Source organism: Tamandua tetradactyla, chromosome X (assembly GCF_023851605.1).
Source record: "Tamandua tetradactyla isolate mTamTet1 chromosome X, mTamTet1.pri, whole genome shotgun sequence".
NCBI classification, from domain to species: Eukaryota; Metazoa; Chordata; class Mammalia; order Pilosa; family Myrmecophagidae; genus Tamandua; species Tamandua tetradactyla.
The window spans coordinates 122,536,870-122,555,684 of record NC_135353.1 but is presented as its reverse complement, the minus strand read 5'-3'; the positions used below and the strand labels follow the sequence as shown (position 1 = coordinate 122,555,684).

The window sequence follows — 18,815 nt, the reverse complement described above, 5'->3', positions numbered from 1 at the left end:
GACTGGATGAGGGAAATTTCTTTGGGGCCTTTTGGGAGAATGTGAACTGAAAGGAGTTTTTCTGGGAGCTTGGGACCAAATCCTGAGATGAGGGGAAAAGTATTGGGGTGGAAGTGGGGTGTCTCTCATGGACTAGGAGGAGCAGTAACTTGGATGAGAGTTTTGGCTCCAGTTAGAGAGGGAGTTCTCTTGAACCCCCATAGGACCTCGGTCTGAGGAGTATGGGAGCTGGGGCTGCCACACAGGTGCAGGAGCCCACTTTGTGAGCAACAGGGTTAGGGCTGCTGTGGGGGGACCCCTTACTTGAGCTGGGGGTGCGGGGGTCCCCCGGCAGCGGCGGTGGCAGGTGGTGGCACGTCCTGGCTGGGTTTCTGGGCCAGCTGTGGCTTGGTGGGACGTCCAGAGGGGCCTGGGCCACTGGGCCGTGGCTGCTGTGTGGTGGGTGGCCCAGTGCGGGGCCCGGGACCTGCCTGGCTGGCCTGGCGTGTGGGACCAGTGGGGCCTGGAGGTTTCTGGGGTGGGCCCTGGCGTTGCTGCCCACCCTGTGGAACCCCTGAGGCCTTTGGAGGAGCCGGACCAGAGACGGATGTCTGACGAGTAGCCTGTGGGGGACCCGCCTGACGCTGGGGTGAGGGAGAGGCAGGTGGGCGGGCTGCTGGAGGCGCCCCAGGTCCTCCTGCCACCGGTCGAGATTGGCGGCCTTGACCCTGGGTCAGTGGTGGGGTCTGGGACACAGGCTGTTGGGCCGCCGATGTGGGGCTTGGTAGGCGCTGGGGCACGGGGCTGCCAGCTGGGGGTCCAAGGCCCGAAAGATGCTGCTGGCCCTGCGGGGGCGGGCGCTGCTGCAACGGGGGTCCCTGGCGCTGGGGGCCTGGCCCCGACTGTGGAGGGCCACCTGAGGGACAGAGAAAGAGCGTCCACATGAGAGCAAGCAAGTAAGAGGTAATGAGAGCTGCTGGGAAGGACTCTCACTTACCCTGTGGTGGGGGTCGCTGCTGAGCCGGAGGCCCTGTGGGTTGCTGGGAGGTCTGGCGGCCCAAGGGCAGGGCCCCAGGGGATGGAGTCTGTGGGCAGAGGAGTAGAGCAGGAGAGAAGTTAAAAATAGCAGCCAGTGAAGAATCAGCCAATCAGTGCCAGGGGTTCCCTCTGTGCTGGGTGTTGCCCCATTTGCGGCTGAGCAGAGGGGATGTTGGGATGGGGGAGGTTGCCATTCTCAGGGGAGAGGGTCAGGAGGCACTCAGGGGAGTCAGGGTAGCAGCTTTCTCTGTTTTGTTTGTTTTTGTTTTTTTCCCAATGATTGGTTATTGCTGCCACTGATTAGCAACTCTGTTGTGCCCTGTGACCAAGGGCTGGCCTCCCCTCCACTAGCCCCAGGAGGCCAGGGGCCTGACCTGGCCATGGGAACCCCTGCCGGGGGAGGCATCTCGTGGCCGCTGCCGGGGCAAGGCCTGGGCCATCTTGTTGACAACGAGCTCTACAATGAGCTGCTTGTCTTCATCCTGGTGGTCTCCAATGAGCGGCATGGAGGAGCCCACCACCTGGGGGAGGAAAAGGGATCCAGTGAGGATAGAAGCAGGAAGTGCGTGTGGAGGTGGCAGTTACCAAGAGTTTTAAGATGGCAAAAGGCTTGGAGATGACCAAGGAAATGAGCTTTGGTTTAAGAGGTACTCGTTGTGCACCATGAGGACGGCTTGTCTTTAGATTTGCCTTACAGCTTATGAGCAACTTTAGAGCAGGAGTCAGCAAACTAGGGCCCATGGGCCAAATCCAGTCCTCTGCCTGATTTCTTTTTTCTTTCTTTTTTTTTTTATATGACCAGTGAGCTCAGAATGGGTTTTACATTTTTTCATTAGTTGAAAAAAATATCCAAAAAAATTTCGTGATGAGTGAAAATGATATGAAATTCAAATCTCAGGGTCCATAAATAAAATTCTGTTGGAACACAACCACACTTACGTGTTTACATATAGTCTATGTAGGAACTGTGTAGTTTCGACAGAGACCATATTGGCCCGCAAAGCCTAAAATATATACAATCTGTCTCTTTTCAGAAAAAGTTTGCCAATTCCTGCTTTAGGGTTTCCTAGGTGCTTGCCCTTTACAGAGGACTTTGTAGTATACATGGTACTTTACAGTGTACAAAGCATCTTGCCTTTTAAAAAGGACTATGTGATATATGGTATGTTTCGAGTTAAGGACACCACTGCTTTACAAAAAACTCCAGTGTTTACAAAATATTTTAACATATATAAAGCACTGCTGTTAACCAGGCAGTGTCTGATTTTCAGGGCATTTTACAGTTTACAAATTGCTTTACAATTTATCAAGGGGGCACCACTGTTTACATAGAGCTTTAGAATTTTAAAAGCACTTTGCTTCATAACAAGGGCTTCCCAGTTTACAGCGTTTATTTTTAATAGTTTTACAAATCACTTTGTAGTTCATCAAGCACTTCCATGATATATAATGTTCTTTACAGATTATAGAGTGCTTTACTCTCGATCTCCACTCTTTACAAAGTATTTATAGTTTACAAAGTGCTTTTCTGTTTGCCAAAGACCTCCCAGTTCACAGAACACTCTACAGTTTACCAAAAGCTTTGCCATTCACCAAGATGTCTTGGTTCACAAGGCACTTGATAGTTTAACAAATGTTTTGCAATTCACCAAGGACACTGAAGTTCATAGAGTGGGTTAGAATTTACTGAGTGTTTTGCCATTTGCCAGGCACAGCCTAGTTTACAAAGCACTTCACAGTTTACTAAGCAACTTGCCATTTGCTCAGAACCTTTTGAGTCACAGAGCATGCCACAGTTTACAGGGTGTTGCTGCTGTGCTCCTGCTCCTCTCTCTGAGCTCTCACTAATCCCTCTGTGCTCTTACCTCAATGATGTGATCCCTTCCATCCTTGCCATGCAGAGCTTCCACTGCGCAAATGTCCAGTCCCCCAAAGATCTCTGAGCACGTGTCCACCCATAGCTTGTACCTGCCAAGGCATGGGGCAGGGAAACCCATCAGGGCCCTGCCTGGGTGGCTGTGTTGCCACCCTCACTCTTCTGTCCCAAGCTTGAGCAGCCCACCTGTCAGACATGGCGATCTGCTCAAGCATTGCAGAGCCAGTGTTCGTCTTCCAGTTCCCCGACACTGATGTCCTCCTGGTAGATAGGGTGAGAGAGGGTCAGAGAGGTCTGGGGTGGACGGGACAGGGCAGGGGACCCCTCCCTGGGCCTCAGTTTCCCCACTCACATGTAGGCCTTGTAGTTCTGCCCAATCTTCTGGACACGCACATCATATTTGGCATCGATGAAGGGCTCAGCAGTGGCATATGTTTTGGTCAGTGCCACAACACTTGCGATGTCCTGGAAGTCATGCTGGTTATCCACCTTGACCTGTGAGAGTGGGGGTGGAGAGCAGGGCCTGGTCAGGATTGGGGAAGCAGTGGGAGTACCTCAGGAAGTGGGAATACATGACACACAGGGGAAGTGAGTGCACAAAAATGAGGTGGACACAGTATAGTAACAGACACACCAAGGTACTCAAACACGCATAATTCTAGGCCTTCTGTTTTTTACATGAACATGCAGACACAAAGATGTATACAACTCTGTGAACATGAAAAACCCAGAATTGTACAATTTAAAAGGGTGAATTGTGTGGCATATATCTCTTAAACTGTTAAAAAATTGGATGTATACACAGTATACACACATGGGCCCCAGGCAGAACATCGGTTGTACACACAACATACAAACATACAGAAGCACTCAAACATACAAATTACAAGTCCATTTTCTAGGTACACACAGAGACAAAGTCAGATGGATGGAAGCATACAAGGACCCCAAGACCCTTGAGCATAAGGATTATGGCTGTGGATGTTCAATACAAAGGCCTTCAGATATGTGTTTACACAATGCTGGATAAACTAACAAAAATTGCACAAAATTGGCCGAGTGCAGGATAGAAAATTGGGCCCACAAGAAAAACCAGCTGAATGTAGAAAACAAATATACAAATAGATAAAGCCCGGCCTCCCCCCGTGGGAACACAATCATACAGAATTACTGATATATGCTGAATACACAAATCACATCTATATATAAACATATGATGCCAGATGCATGCACTGTGTTCAAATACACATACACATGCAAACAACCTCCTGACCCTCAGGGACTCACCTTACCCATCCCAGAGTGTGCATGTCCCATCTTCACAACCACAGGGTACGTTGTACTGCTGAGCTGAGTAGGGTGAAAAGACAGAGGAGGTCCAATCAGGGTAGGAGGGCCCTGTGCCAGGGGCAAGAGTGGTGCGCAGGGGAACCCATCCAGTGGGAACAATGTAATGGGCCATTTCCCAGAAGAGGCAGGTCAGAGACAGGCAGACAGCAGCTAGGGGTCACACAGTGCCCTTCGAGTTGGGAATTGAACCCAGAGCCCTGCCTGCCTACCCCTCCTCCCACCACCCCCAAGTCTCCAGACTTCCTGCCCATGCTTTCCCAGGAAGAAGCATGGGATAAAAGTGGGGGACTTTCCGGAAAGGGAAAGTTTGTTTTCACAGTGGGTGAATGATGGGGAGGTGAGTGTGTGTGCATGTGTGTATAGGGGTGTGGTGGTGAGCATGTGGCAACTGGACCCCACAGCTAGGCCTTGCATGCAAGCCTTGTTCCCCACCCACACAGCCTAGAGCTACACACATTCAGAACTACACAACCAAAATCAGAGATGCCCACGCACATTGAGACACGAGATTGAGAGACCCACAACCAACACAGGCTCCAAAGCACACCTAACCTCTCAGGACACCCACAACAGTCATTCATCCAGCCACATGCTCAGCACGGGAAAGTGACCAGCCTTTTTGGCCTGCCTCCTTACCCAGCAACACACACGCAACACTCCTGGACTCACAATCAACACTTTGGGGTACAGACACAACACTGCCCCCCTCCTCTCGCCTAACCACATAACAATCAGAGGGACTCACACGATAACCCAGGCAACACAGAAACAATCCTCAGGGGCACAGCCAAAGGATACAAAGGCACATACAGCTCTGACAGGCACAGATACAAAATTGGACACATCTTCACTCACAGGCACACATATCACACCCTCAGGTACCTGCAAAACAAACAGAAGGACCTGCACAACAGAGGTACACACACATAATTCTAGGTGTTCACATAGCCGCTGCAATCCACACCACACTCCTGGACACTAAAAGTATATTTGGACGCACACAGCATGCCTTGCCATATACACAACACAGAGAGGCATACAAATGGTCAGGGACATCCCCAGTACTCCTAAGTACAAAGCTAGCACTCTTGGGTGTGTGCACACAACATTCCTAAAGCGCATGTGCACGCGCGCGCATTCACATACACATACTCGGGTGTGGGGGACACCTCAAGTCTCCCCAGGCCCTGGGCGGGATAGAAGGGATGGGGTTGGATGATCCCAGCCCTGCCATAGCATGTATGCTATGCAGGGTCTCTCTTCACGCCCCTCCTGCTGTGGAGACCAGTGTCTGACAGGGTAGAGAGATGCCATTCCCGGAGGGGATGCTGGGGCGGAGGCAGTTCCCAGTTCCCGACAAGCACAGGAAGCCCGCAGGCTCAGAGTGACCGACTGACCTTCAGACCTCACCCTCCCTCTGCCTCACCTCCCCCCCACTCCACGTTCCTCATTTCCCAAATGACTGACGTCATTATGGGGGGGGGGGGGTAGTGCTGAGAGGCTCAGTGTTGGGATGGGGTATTCCGGGTCCTCTAGGTAGCTTGCCAGGGAAACAATGCAGAGGCATGCACATGATGTAACCCTGAGGCATACACCCAGCACACAGAGAGGGAATCAAACTTTCACAATTACATAGACAACACAGATACAAAGGCAGAAACACAACTCCCAGAAGCAACAGAACACACAGGGATATACAAAACACTCAGGTAGGCATGTGACTCTCAGAAACAGACACATAAGTCTCAGAAGCACACACACAACTTTCTTAAGCACACATACAACTCTGAGGCACACATAATTCTTAGAAGCACATGCACAATTCTCAGAGGCACACACACACACTCTCAGAGGCACACTCAACTCTCAGAGGCACACACACAACTCTCAGAGGCACATACACAGAAGTCTGAGAAGCACACAGTGTTAGAGGCTGAAACATACCAGACGGCTACTCACACACATGCACACACCCCAAGGTTTCTAGATCCTTCTTTTCAAAAACAGCCCTTGTTTCCTCTGAACCTGAACACAAGACTGTGTATATGTGCCTTCACATGTGTGTGCATGAATGGACCTTTAGATCTGGGGTCCTCCTGGAGAGTTCTCAAATCTTGGCCTCTCTTCTTCCTAAGGCCATGTAGGATCCCAAGAAAGTCACTTAACCCCTCTCTGTGCCTCAGTTTCCTGATCTGTACAAAGGACATAGTCAAACCCAAGCTCTTGTTATGTTGTGGGGATTGTTGAGTGTTAGCTGTGCAGCCACCAGCTGGACATCAAGGGCCCCCACCCCCATCCGGCTCCTCAGATTATCCAACACCCAGACACCCTGCTACAAAACTTCACTGATTTCACAATGTGTGTGATAACCCAGACCAACACAGCCCCTCACATCTAAGTAGCAAACTGTGCTGACGTACGTTTCACAGAAACAGAACTAGGGTCAGCGAGGGGCTGCAGCAGAAATTTCCCTTCCCTCACTTCTCCCTCAGTCACGCTACTGACTTACTCAACCCCATCTCATTCACTTTTACTACCCCCAGGCACTCATCCACTTTCACAGCTAGCTTCTCCAAGGTCTTGGTTTACTGCCGCCTCTCCTGCCCTTCAAGAAAGTAATTTCTTCATTCATTTCTAGGAAGGTCACTCAGCCCCTTTGTGTCTCAGTTTCTTCATCTAACTCACTGGAATGTTGCTGAAGAATAAATTCGTTATTTCCAGTGTAGGGGAGGGGAATTTAGCCCAGTATCTGGCTGGCATAAAGAAAGTCTCAATCGTCAACCAATGTTGGACATTGTTATTATTATTAGTTTAATATCCCTTCATAACCAGCATTCTTTAACAAGGTAATCTAATTGGGATTGACTGAATGAGATAATGAACATACAAAGACTTTGAAAGGATGCTTGATACCTAGTAATCTCGAACTGTGAAGGCTAGTTGATGTCATCCTCCTTACTATTGGTCTAGGTGCCCTGAGTTAATCTAGTTTAATTAGCAAAGGGGGAATGGAGATTAAATAAAATAATTTACACAAAGACTTTAGGGCACAGTATACAGTAAGTGCTCAATAAGTGGCGGCTATTAGCACTATCATCTTCGTTATTATTGGTCTACTGTCCCTGAATTAACCAGGGATGTTAACCAGCTCTCAGGCCCCCAGAACCCCAGGGAAGATTCAGGCATTATCTGGAGGCTGGTGGGCAGTGATTGCCTCACCTCATGCCCCACCAGGGCTGTGGGAGGGTTGGTGGGGAAGGGGCAGGGCAGGATGGGGTGGGGATCAGTTTTCTACTGACTCACTGGCCTCTTTCACCACATTCTACTCTCTCCCTCCATTCCCTCCTTGCCAGGACTGTGCCCCGCCTGGGTTAAGAGCCTGGTGCTAGTGAGCTAGTTCAAATCCCAGCCATAACTTGTGACTCTGAGAAGGTTCTTCAGTCCTTTCTATGCCTCATAGTTTCTCATCTGTAAAATGGGAATACTACAAATACTATCTGAATTTTAAACGAGATAAACTAGGCTGACTGCCTGGCAAACAGTAGTTGCCATATAAATGCTGGCTATTTGCCTATGTTTTTTGAGGGTGGGTTAAGACCCAGCTCAGTGAAATCCCAATTCTCCCCCTAATGAATTCTGTGATCTTGGATAAGTCACTTAACCACTCTGTGCTTCAGTTTCTCCACCTTGTATTCCTCCAAGTCCCTTATCTCCTTCACTGCTTTGACTTGATTGGTTTCTCTCCGCCTCCCCTGCTCTTCACCAGAATGTCAGGAAAGGGTTTTCTGTGCATGTGCTTGGCACACAGTAGGTGCACAATAATAAATGCTTGTTGAAGGAATAAACTAATTAGGATTTCAGCCATCCCTGTGGCTGAGGAATGTGGAAGGGGTCTGGAAATTTGAGAGGACTTGGAGGAATCCTGCCTCTAAGCGCTCCATTGAGCCTGCTCGAAAGGACTGGTGCTCCACGTGGAAATGGGGGAGGGGGAAGGCTAGGGCCTGAGGCCCCGGGGGGAGGGAGAGGAGGAGGGTGCAGCCCCTTTTCCGCAGCCCAGCGGCCCGCCCCTTGGCCTCTGCAGTGATGGTGGGCGGATGAGTAATGCATCCAGGAAGCCTGGACGCCTGTGGTTTCCGCGCCGTTGCCACCCCCGCCCCTCGCACGGGCATTTATCCTGTACCGCTCAGACCCTGCCGCCATCTCCGCAGACCCATCGCCTAGAGAGACACCAGAGGTAGGCAAGGGGCCTGGGTGGCACTGCAGAGCCTGGGGCTGGGCGGGAGCTTAAACGGCAACCAGGTCTGTCCATTTCTGTGACCACGGTCTGGCTGTGGGCATCAGGATCCTGGGCTGGTCAAGGGAGAAAAGGGTGGAAGGAACTGATCCTCTACCCACACCCCCTCCCAAAACTCTCTCTACCCCTTATATCCATACCTGTGACCCCTTAATACCACAAACTCCTCCCAACCTACCAACTCCCCTAAATTCCTCCAGTTCCCATTTCCCAAACTTGTCAAACTTCAACCCCCTAAATCTGAAAACTTCCTCTACCCCCAAATCCCCCAAGCACTCTACCCCCTTCACCCCCCAAACTCCGTCAATTCCCTAAATCCCCAACCTCCAAATTCTTTAACCTTCCTAAACCTTAAACTTCCCTAGCCACCTATACCTCTCAAAGTCTACAGCCTCTAAATAATTCCCAACCTCCCCCAAACTCCTCCAGCCCCCAAACCCCAAATTCCTTACCTCCAAATTCTCCCAATTCCCCTAAATCCTCAAATTCCCCTAGTCCCCTTAAACTCTGCAGCCCTCTAATCCCCCAATTCACCAGAACTTCACAGCCCCCTAAACTCTCCCAACCCGCTAAACTTCTTTGAGTCCTCCACATCCCCAAGCCCCTTAAAATCCTCCAAATCCTCCTCCAGGACGTACTGGGGTAGATTGGGGTAGGAAGCCTGCCCAGGCCAGCAGATCAGTTAGGCTGGGAGCCTACTGACCTCCCCTCCCCTCCCTTCCCCTCCCCTCCCCTCCCACAGAACACATCATGGCCCCCTGCACATCCCTGGCCTCTGGTATCCTGTTGTTGCTGTGGCTGATAGTCCCCAGCAGAGCCTGCACCTGTGCCGCACTCCACCCGCAGACAGCCTTCTGCACCTCGGACCTTGGTGAGTGTGCACCCCATGCTGCCCATACACTCCATGTTTCTGTTCCCTCTTAGTCTGATTAGGTTGACAGTGGCACACCCAGCTGAAGAACAAGATTCCACCCATCCTTCCACTTACTCTGCTCTAGCCACACTGGTCTCCTCCCACTTACGTGAGTACACCAGGCTCAGTCCCACCTCAGGGCCCTTATACTGGCTGCTCCCTCTGCCTGGTACACCCTTCCCTCCGGGTATCCATATGGGTGACTGCCTCAAATGTCACCTTCTCAGGGCAGCCTTCCCTGACTGCCCTATTTAAAAATTTAGCCCCTGCTCCCTAGTACTCCTGAACAGCCCCCCTCCCCCACCTCTGGAATTCTCTACCACACTTAATACCTTCCAACATCCCATATACTTATTTATTTTGCTTGTTTCTAGTCTGTCTCCCCCCTTGGCTAGCATGTGAACTCCACAAGGGAAGGGATTTTTGTGTTTTGTTCACTGTTGTGTCCCTACCACCCAGAACAGTGCTTGGCACAGAGTGGGTGCTCCAAAATATTTGTGGGGAAAATGACAAAGGGATATATGAACAAGGCTTAGAGCAGTGCCTGGCAAAGAGTAGGCTGTCAATATTCGGATGGATCCATTAACCGGATGGATCCATTAACAAAGGCATAAAGCGCTAGTGTGCTGTTGGCCAGTCAGTAATCCCTATTTAAGAATGTGCTCTGCTAGTTTTATTATTGTGATTATTTAATTTTTATTGTCTGCGTGCCGTCCATTTGACTCCTTTCCCTTTTCTCCTGCAGTCATCCGGGCCAAGTTCGTAGGGCCCGCAGAAATCAACCAGACCTCCCTACACCAGCGTTATGAAATCAAGATGACCAAGGTATTCCTCCTACCCGTTCCCCAGCAATTCCTAACATCTACCTCCCCATCAAAATAGAAGCCTGAGGCTACAGGTCGAGGAGGAAGTTGGCTGTGATCTCAGGATGTTGTAGGACTTCAGCAGAACATGGAGCGGGAGATTATATCAGTAAAACAGAGATTTTTCCCTTCATCCATCAACAGATGTTCAAAGGGTTCGATGCCTTGGGGGATGCTCCTGATATCCGGTTCATCTACACTCCAGCCATGGAGAGCGTCTGCGGATACTTCCACCGGTCCCAGAACCGAAGCCAGGAGTTTCTCATCGCTGGTGAGGTCCCTCCCTGTGCCACGCCAACCCATAGCTCGGACGTTGCCTAGCAACCGCGGGGAGGGGGAGCGAGGTTTTCAAAGATCCCAGTTGAAACGGGGACCGCCCTAATTTCAGCCTATCAGAAGGCAGGGGCTTTCGTGCACGAGGGACGCCAATCAGGCGCCGCCCTTGCCCTGGGCCAGCCAATCAGAAGCTTCCTGTTGACTCTCTCCCTCTGCCCGTTCCAGGACGCCTGCAGGAGGGAGGCTTGTACATCACTACCTGCAGCTTCGTGGTTCCCTGGAGCAGTCTGAGCTTTGCTCAGCGCCGGGGCTTCACCAAGGCCTACTCTGCTGGCTGTGAGGAGTGCACAGTGAGTGCTTGGGCCCTGCTGTCATCCTGGAGATAGTTCCTTGGGCTCGTCCCCAAACCCTGGGATTGTTTCTTACTCCTCTGGCGACTTCTTATCCCTAAGGCTGCTCCCCAAATCCTAGGACCTTCCCTGATCTCTCGCTATTCCCCCAAACTTGAGGCTATTTCCTTGGAAATTCTGATTGTTCCCTTGCCCTGTGTCTGATACCTTGGGATTGGCTGTTCCCTGTTCTTCCCACTCTTTCTTGCGACTTTTCTCCAGTCCCTCTGTCTGTCCCAACCTTCTGGATTCCCTGGAATGTTCTCCAAGAACCCCAAGTGCTATTCCTCAAATCCACTGATTGTATTCTAGCACATCTGATTGTTGCTCTGCTCTACAACCTTGACTTTCCTGACACAAGGGACTGTTACCTTGATTTTCTGACTGTTCCAAGACTGTTCCCTCATGGCTCAGAGTTGTCCTCTGATGCCCCACTGGCTAAGTTTGCCAGCCACCTCCTGTTCCCTACTACTGTCAGTTGTTCACTATCCTTTGGACTGTTTGCCAGGAGACCTCCCTGCCTGACCCCCACCTAGTAACTGTCCTCAATCACCATTCCCAGAAAACTGGACCTTTCACTGGCTTAACATTACCCTGCAGAGATCAATGGCTGTTCCCCTCCAATGGGATGGGCTGTTCTTGAGTCTGTGCCAGGTGGGGCACAGACTCCCTGGAAACTTGATGATTAACGTTAAGGAGGGGAAAGTTCTGCCCCATGGGGATGGTAGGGGAGGGCTTCTCTGAGATGTGCCACCCTTCTCTCCTCCAGGTGTTTCCTTGTTTATCCATCCCCTGCAAGCTGGAGAGCGATACTCATTGCCTGTGGACTGACCTGTTCCTCACAAGCTCTGAGAACAGCTTCCAGAGCCGCCACCTTGCTTGCCTTCCACGGGAGGCAGGGCTGTGTACCTGGCAGTCCCTACAGCCCCGAATGGCCTGAATCCTACTCCCAGCAGAAACCTGAGCCTGCCCAGTGTTCACCCCCTTTCCAACTCCCATCTTTCTCCCCGATAATGAAATAAAAAGAACTACCACCCAGCAGGCAGTGTCCATGTGTCTTGTTCCACACAAACATATTTCACTGATGACCTGGTGGCGGCATTCTGACCAAAGTTGTGGGGGTGAGGGCTGCAAAATTAGTGTTTTTTAAAAATATTTTACATAAAGTTTGATATTTTGGTAATAATTCTCAACACTGACATTAACATTGGTGACCTACAACATGATTTTTTTAAATTAGAGAACTTGTACTTTGGCAGAAAAATCATGCTTAAATACAGAGTTCCCATATACCACCCTATTATTAACATCTTGCATTAGTGTGGAACATTTGGTACAATTCAGGAATGGTAATTTAACCTGCATTATCAACCACAGCTTACTGCATAGTTTCTCTAGACAATAGTTTAAAATGTTCTAATGTACTAATTTATAATTCCTATTTGCACAGGGCTCTCTAGTTTATACATTCTTCCCACTGCTGACAAATCACTATCTCAATAGTAAATTCCCCTAGTCACAAATGTCTCTAGATAACAAGCTCAATGACAGATGCCCTATGGATTGGCAAATAGCTCTCCTTGCCTCAAGCATTGTCCTGATGTCAAGTGAGGGTGTCCCATCTAAACCTGTGGGTGCTAATGTTTCCACCCTTAGGGTTGAATATATATATATATAAAATATATATACATATATCATTTTTTTAATTGGAGAAGTAGGTTTACAGAAAAATCACAGAAAATATAGAGTCCTACCTTAGGTCTTGTACTGTGAGTCTGATTTGAGTGAAAGGGGGAACCTCCAGAGAACAAGAGCCCGCAACATAACCTTGCTGAGGAATTTGGAAGAAAGTAACTCTGCCACCCACGACCACCCGTGGCCTGTAGGAGATTCCTTGAAAGTGGTATGGGAATAGGAGGGATGGGATGGGGTGAGGTTGTGTTCTCACAATCCCCAACCTCTGCCCTGCTTTTTCCGCTTCTCCAGATCCTACCTCTCCTCTCCTCACTGCTCTGACCAACTCTGAAGAAATTATTTACAATAATAAAATACACCTAAGGTTCAAAATCAGGACCATCCAGGTATGCCATCCACCTGCTGCACACACCTCCCGCTGCACAGCTGCCCCCTCCCCCAAAAACGAGCCTCTAGATCTGACCCTCACTTCTCTGGTTCATCTTCCTCCATAAAACCTGGGTGAGGGACCTTTCAAACACTCCCTTCCTTAGGCCTTCCTGTAATCTCCAGTTGGGCCTAGGCTCCTTTGGGCCCTTCACCGTCCTTAGCTATTGGTCCTTATATTCCAGAAGACCTCAGATTCAAATGAGATCACTGGGGAACCAGAATTTCAGACTGTTGGAAACACTCAATGGACCACCCAGGAGTCTTATTAGTTTGAATAAAAGACTTCAGTATATCTTCTTCGGTGAAGAAAAGGACACTCAAATTCTCTCCCACTACTCTAGACCTACCAGTAACCCAGGGCACCCTCAGGACATTCTGGGCCACCAAGGTGGCCCTCTGGATCCTCTCTGGTCCTGCCCTAGAGTCTTTTGCACCCCTGGAAGGTTCTTCCAGGGCCCAACGTATATGCTGGATCAGGACGGGTGGAAGATTTTGATCATCCAGCGCTTATCTATCTCAGCAAGAGACACTCACCACAATTCTGCCATCTGCACCCTGACTATGCCCTGGGAGGATCTGAACCCGTTTCACCAAAAGGGATGAATAGCATTCTTTGCTGATGGGTACAACTGTAAGGGGAGGGTCCAGTTTTTGGACTTGGTGACCTTGATGCTATTTCCTCAGTTTCCTGCAAGAGTTTGACAAATTAGCTCCCTGCATTTCCATACTGTTCCCTAATTCCAGGGCTGGTTCCCTGAGCTTCTGCTATTTTGAGCCCTGGGAGGAAGGTCAGGTAGAAGATGGGAGGGGAAGGATGGAGCCCAGTGTGGAGACCCTGCCCCTGTCAATCTGCTCACCCTGCAGGTGGTGCTCTGTACCAAGACCCAATGCAGCATGGACAGCACTAAATGACCCTCAGGGCCACCAGGCCCTACTGTGTCTTTTCACAGACTTTAGAACAGTGTATAATACCTGCACCAGAGCCCTGGAATGAACTATTGGCAGGAGCTGCAGTCCTGAGGTCACTATGTCCCCCTCATCACCCTTCTAGAAAATCCATTAAAGTGAGCACCCCCAGCATTTGGTGTGTCTATATGTGAATCTCTGCTTGGGAGAGACTCTGACAGTTTGAGAGGAAGCATGTGGGGCTTACAGCTGTGGGAGACATGGGGTCCAGCTCAATGGGACGGACCCTTCCTTTACTTGGGTCTCAGTAGTTCTTCCTAAAAAATGGGCATCAGAATCCCTCCTTCAGAGGTCTATTATAAGTTTGGGAGAAGATTATTGAATATATGGAGACCTTGGATATTTTTCAGGTAAAAATACATGAAACTCTCATAACAATAACTTAACTTGTAATATTACTAACAACAACTTTATTTCTAGACAGTCAGTGAAGTGTAGTGGTTAAGAGCAGGGACTCTGGAGCCAGGCCATCTGCATTCAAAAAGCCTACACCTTCCATGCCCTAGTTCTGGGTCCTTGGGGAAATCGCATTACCGTTTTGTGCCTCAGATTCCACATCTGTAAAATGGAGGATAAAAATAATGCCCAACTAAAAGGGACAATGTGAGTATTAAATGAAGTTGTATATGTAAAGTGCTTAGAACTGTGCTAGCTCTCTTCCCACTACTCTTTTTTTAGAGAGTTATAAATAATGGTAAATATAATTTAATCTATAACTTTAATAGTGATGCTTCTTATCAGCAATGATTGTTTACAATACTGCAAATAATGCTTAATATCAGGAATAATTTTATGATATTAAAAATAATGTATAATGTTAATAGTAATAATTTAATGGACTCTGGAAACCTTAGCTAAACTCATGATCCTGATAATCTCTCCAAAAGATGTTACAAATATTTAAAATGCTCATTTGCAATATCTTTCTTATTATGATGATGCACACACACTGCTTTCTAGTGTGCAAATTCACCTAACAATAAATACCAACATTTTCAAAGACTTTGGAGGACAAGTATCCTCCCAGTGGTAATGTTCCCCACTATGAGGTTCTCACTGTGAACATTTATAAATCTCTACTGATTCCACAACTACAGATAACAAATCCCCAAGCCCTTGGTAAATCCTTCCTTTGAAAAGTCCCTTCTCACTGTGACAAATCCCATCTTTCACAAATACCCCACTGACAAATACCACTGTTGAGCTATTTTCTTATTCATAAATATCTCATTGACATATCCCCTTTGATACTCCCCACTGACAAATCTCCCCATTCACAAATGCCCAGCAGCAAGCTGTCACTCATTGATGGACCCCAGTGATACATCTCTCTTCAAAACTACCTATCCATTGGCATATTTCCTTACTGACTACCTAGTTGACAAATATCTCCACTCATAAGTATCTTTCCATGATATAACTCTCATTGATCACCTCTGTTGACAAATCTTGACCCACTGGCACTTCTCCAGATGTCCACTAGGAATGATAAATCTCCCCATTCAGTCACGCCCATCCAGATGTTCCCATTCATGAGCTCCGTTGTTAAATCTCCCCATTCAAAAATACCCACATTGATATTTATCTCATTGATAAGCCTGGTTGAAAATCTTTCCATTCATAAAATCCACCCATCAATATAGCCCCTATTGATCGATCCCCCACGGACACATTTTCCCATCCCTAGATATGTCCTTCAAAGGACATATCTTGGAAAATCCCCCTGCTGAAACAGCTCCAAATATATACCCCATAATGGTGACATATATCTCATGTTCCTCCAAAAGACAGATGCACAGGTAGATTTATATAAGACAAGTCCTTTTCTTTTATCAATAGTGATGATACCAACTTCTTATGATCTAGCTCTGGACACCTTCTATGGTGGTGAAAATCTGTGGGTCAAACTACAGTTACACAGTAAAGTCCCACCACAAAGGAACAGATTAGGGCACATGTTCTCCCTGGATGTGGGGGTAAAGTTGGGACTTAATAAAGAAGACTGGGTGAAAGGGTGGATAAGAAGCTATTAGAGCCCCAGAAACATTCCCCAACTTCCAATGCTCCACTCCAGTAGAAGGATAAAGGTATGATCTTTTGAGATAGTAAAATAGAGGGGGGTGGTTTATGCTGCCCAGGCTGCACCTCTTTATTGACTATCTACCCTTGAGCTTGAGCTTCCTGAGAACCTTTGTGGGGAGCTATAGCTTGACAGATGAAGGGGGGCATTGGTACCAGGGACCCCAGATTCAGTGTACTATCCCTCCAGACACCATGGAAGCCACCCCTTACCCCAGGTCCCTGGAAAGCAATAGTGTTAGATGCTTCCTGAATCATCCCTTCCTAATGGTGGTGGTGGTGGGGTGGGGTGGTAGTGATATGGGCTAGAAAAAGTTTAAGCTTCACCTTTGCCCCCATGTCCCTCAGGCCCCTGCTATGAATCCCACCTTGCTGTTGACCTTTGCTTTGCTTCTGGCTCTGTCTGTGACCAGCTCTAGGCAGGCCTATGCCCCCATGCTGTTTACTGTAACTTAGACTTGGGTAAATCTGGGCAGAGCAGACCTCAGAGACGCCTCCAACAGGGGTTCATGATGAGGTTCTGGAAGAGTGGAGAAAGCTCCAGGAGGTGGTAGAGCCAGAAAAGGAGATGTTCTGCAAACTTTTTTTCAGGAAACTTGGAGATAGGGAAATCTTAAATGCCTGAACCCCAAAGGACTCCTCCCCCTGACATACTTCTCCCACCCCTTATCATCATGGCTTAACTCCTCGGGTTTATCTTTCTCACTGAGACCATGCAGCATTTTGAGATAAAAATCACCAAGGTACCCTTCCCACCTCCTTCCCATACCTGTTTCTCCACTAAGACACAACCCCTGACCTTTCTCTGACTGAGGGAGTAGCGTGGGTCTCTGAGGCCCAGAAGCTCCTGATGTAATACTAACACCCCAGCCTCCCATCCCATAATGTTTCTCAGTTCCAGTGTCCCTCTATCCTTTCTCCCCTACCCCCCTTACCAACAATTAAGGCTCTAAGGGGGCCCCAAACCTCTGGTTCATGGAAATGCCCCAAAATGAAGACTCACATGGTTATATGTATTTACACACCCACCAATGACAACTGGTTACATCCATGAGGAGAGGATACCCTTGAGAAATTCCCCATCACAGGTCAGTCAGCCTGTCCCCAAATCTTTGGCGCTGACCACTTGACCACAGTACGTCCTCGCCGAGGGACATCTGGTCACATTTTACTGACCCTTGAGGTATGGCCTCTGTCCCTTCCAGGCTCTTTGAAGGATGGGAACTTGCACTTCACAAAATGCATCCTTGGAGGAGCTCAGTGAGGAGCAGAGAAAGGGCTTCCAGAATATCTGCAGGAAAGGATGCAACTGTGCCTTGAGTGTGCCCCTCAGTTATCCCTGCAGCCATAGGTGTCCCCTGTGTGCCCCAGCTGTTCTCTTCTTTCTGCTCCCTGCTCCTGTTTGCTATTGTTTACTTTGTCCTATTCCCTGCCTTCTCTCCATGTTCCCTACTCCCTGCCCCCTGGTCCTTTTCTTTGGCCTGTGCTCTCTCTTCCTATTCCCTGTTCTCATTCCCACTCCCTGCTCTCTGCTTCCCTCCACATTCTCTGTGCCTTTTCCGTTTCCCACTCCTCCATGTCCCTTCTCCCTATTTGCTATTCCATTTCACTGTTTGTTGGCCCCTCTGGCAGTCCTTAGTTCCTGCTCCTCTTCTTCTAGGAGCAGGAACTATGAGAAGAATGGTGTGAAATAGTGATATACCCTTGTGTTCTCCTCCCCTGCAAAGTGGCTTGTCTGAATCCCAACTCTCATAGTGTTCCTGGAGTGATACCTGCTTCTCTGAGCACTGGCAAGAAGGCTATGAAGCCATGCACTTGGCTGCCTTCCCTAGTGACCCACAGTCTGTGATCGGACCTTCATGTTTGACAGTCTACTGCCTCAGACCCAGATTTCTGCTCACAGTCACAATGAGCTAGGACTCTCCACCTTCTTCAAACGTATAAACTTCTCTAGGCCCATCAACTTCTCCCAACAGCTCCCTGCTTAAGCCTCTCAAACACCATCAACATCTAACTTACTAGCGGGTTTCTGGTCATATTCTGCTTTGTGATCTGGGTATAGGTGACAGGTGGGTGTACACTTTGTGAAAATTCAATGATCTGTACACTTATGATATGTCCTGCTTTTGGAACTTGTCATATCTCAATAAAATTGCCCACCTCTCCCCCTCAACCCCTTACATCTCTCCCCTGCTCCTTTCTTCAATTCCTCACTCACCCCTGCCTCTCTTTCATATAATTCTCACCTCCCTGACCCTGTTGATCTCACTCCAAAGCATCTTCTTTCCTTACTTCACAGGGACCATGAATCTTACTCCCAGAGAAGGAACTGGGTCCAGAGAGAACTTCGAGTCAGACTCCACCTTTCACATCGTAAACTTTCTACAAATATTTGCTGAACCATGAATGAACTGGAGTAGGGGTGGCAAAGAAGGGGAATTCCCTATTATCATAGCATCCCCACCCCAACCCCTAGGTCTGTATGACCAGGTTGATGTAAGCAGAGTATCAGAACAGGGAAGTTGGGATGGAGAGATGCCAAATTGCACTTGGTAGCATTCTCCCATGACCTCCCCTGCTGCTACCTTTGGAAACTACTTAGACACAATTGAGCTGAGCAGCGTTCAAAGGATTCCTGGTGGCTTGCAAACGGGGTGGGAATAGATGG

At 48.8% G+C, this 18,815-nt stretch overlaps 2 protein-coding genes across 3 annotated transcripts in view; one reads left to right on the top strand and one right to left on the bottom strand.

Moving 5' to 3' along the window:
- Positions 1–18,815, bottom strand: part of SYN1 (synapsin I) — a 41,387-nt gene that overhangs the window by 1,875 nt on the left and 20,697 nt on the right. For both annotated transcript variants that reach the window (XM_077145622.1, XM_077145623.1), the window contains exons 6-12: positions 4,181–4,243; positions 3,246–3,388; positions 3,080–3,154; positions 2,883–2,985; positions 1,392–1,538; positions 977–1,064; positions 304–895 (exon numbers count right to left, since the gene is read on the bottom strand). In XM_077145622.1, the coding sequence (XP_077001737.1) occupies positions 304–895; positions 977–1,064; positions 1,392–1,538; positions 2,883–2,985; positions 3,080–3,154; positions 3,246–3,388; positions 4,181–4,243 (1,211 nt within the window). The remainder of the gene's footprint in view (positions 1–303; positions 896–976; positions 1,065–1,391; positions 1,539–2,882; positions 2,986–3,079; positions 3,155–3,245; positions 3,389–4,180; positions 4,244–18,815) is intronic.
- TIMP1 (TIMP metallopeptidase inhibitor 1) lies at positions 8,325–12,016 on the top strand. The gene is made up of 6 exons (XM_077145620.1): positions 8,325–8,477; positions 9,280–9,408; positions 10,196–10,275; positions 10,458–10,584; positions 10,815–10,939; positions 11,748–12,016. The coding sequence occupies exons 2-6, from the start codon at positions 9,288–9,290 to the stop codon at positions 11,916–11,918; spliced, it is 624 nt and encodes a 207-aa protein (XP_077001735.1). The 5' UTR covers positions 8,325–8,477; positions 9,280–9,287; the 3' UTR covers positions 11,919–12,016.

Bases quoted from the DNA above. Each gene is read 5' to 3' on its own strand.
- TIMP1 (XM_077145620.1), top strand. From the start codon at position 9,288: ATGGCCCCCTGCACATCCCTGGCCTCTGGTATCCTGTTGTTGCTGTGG. The intron at 9,409-10,195 runs GTGAGTGTGCAC...TTTCTCCTGCAG, and splicing joins CTTCTGCACCTCGGACCTTG to TCATCCGGGCCAAGTTCGTA. The intron at 10,585-10,814 runs GTGAGGTCCCTC...TGCCCGTTCCAG, and splicing joins CCAGGAGTTTCTCATCGCTG to GACGCCTGCAGGAGGGAGGC.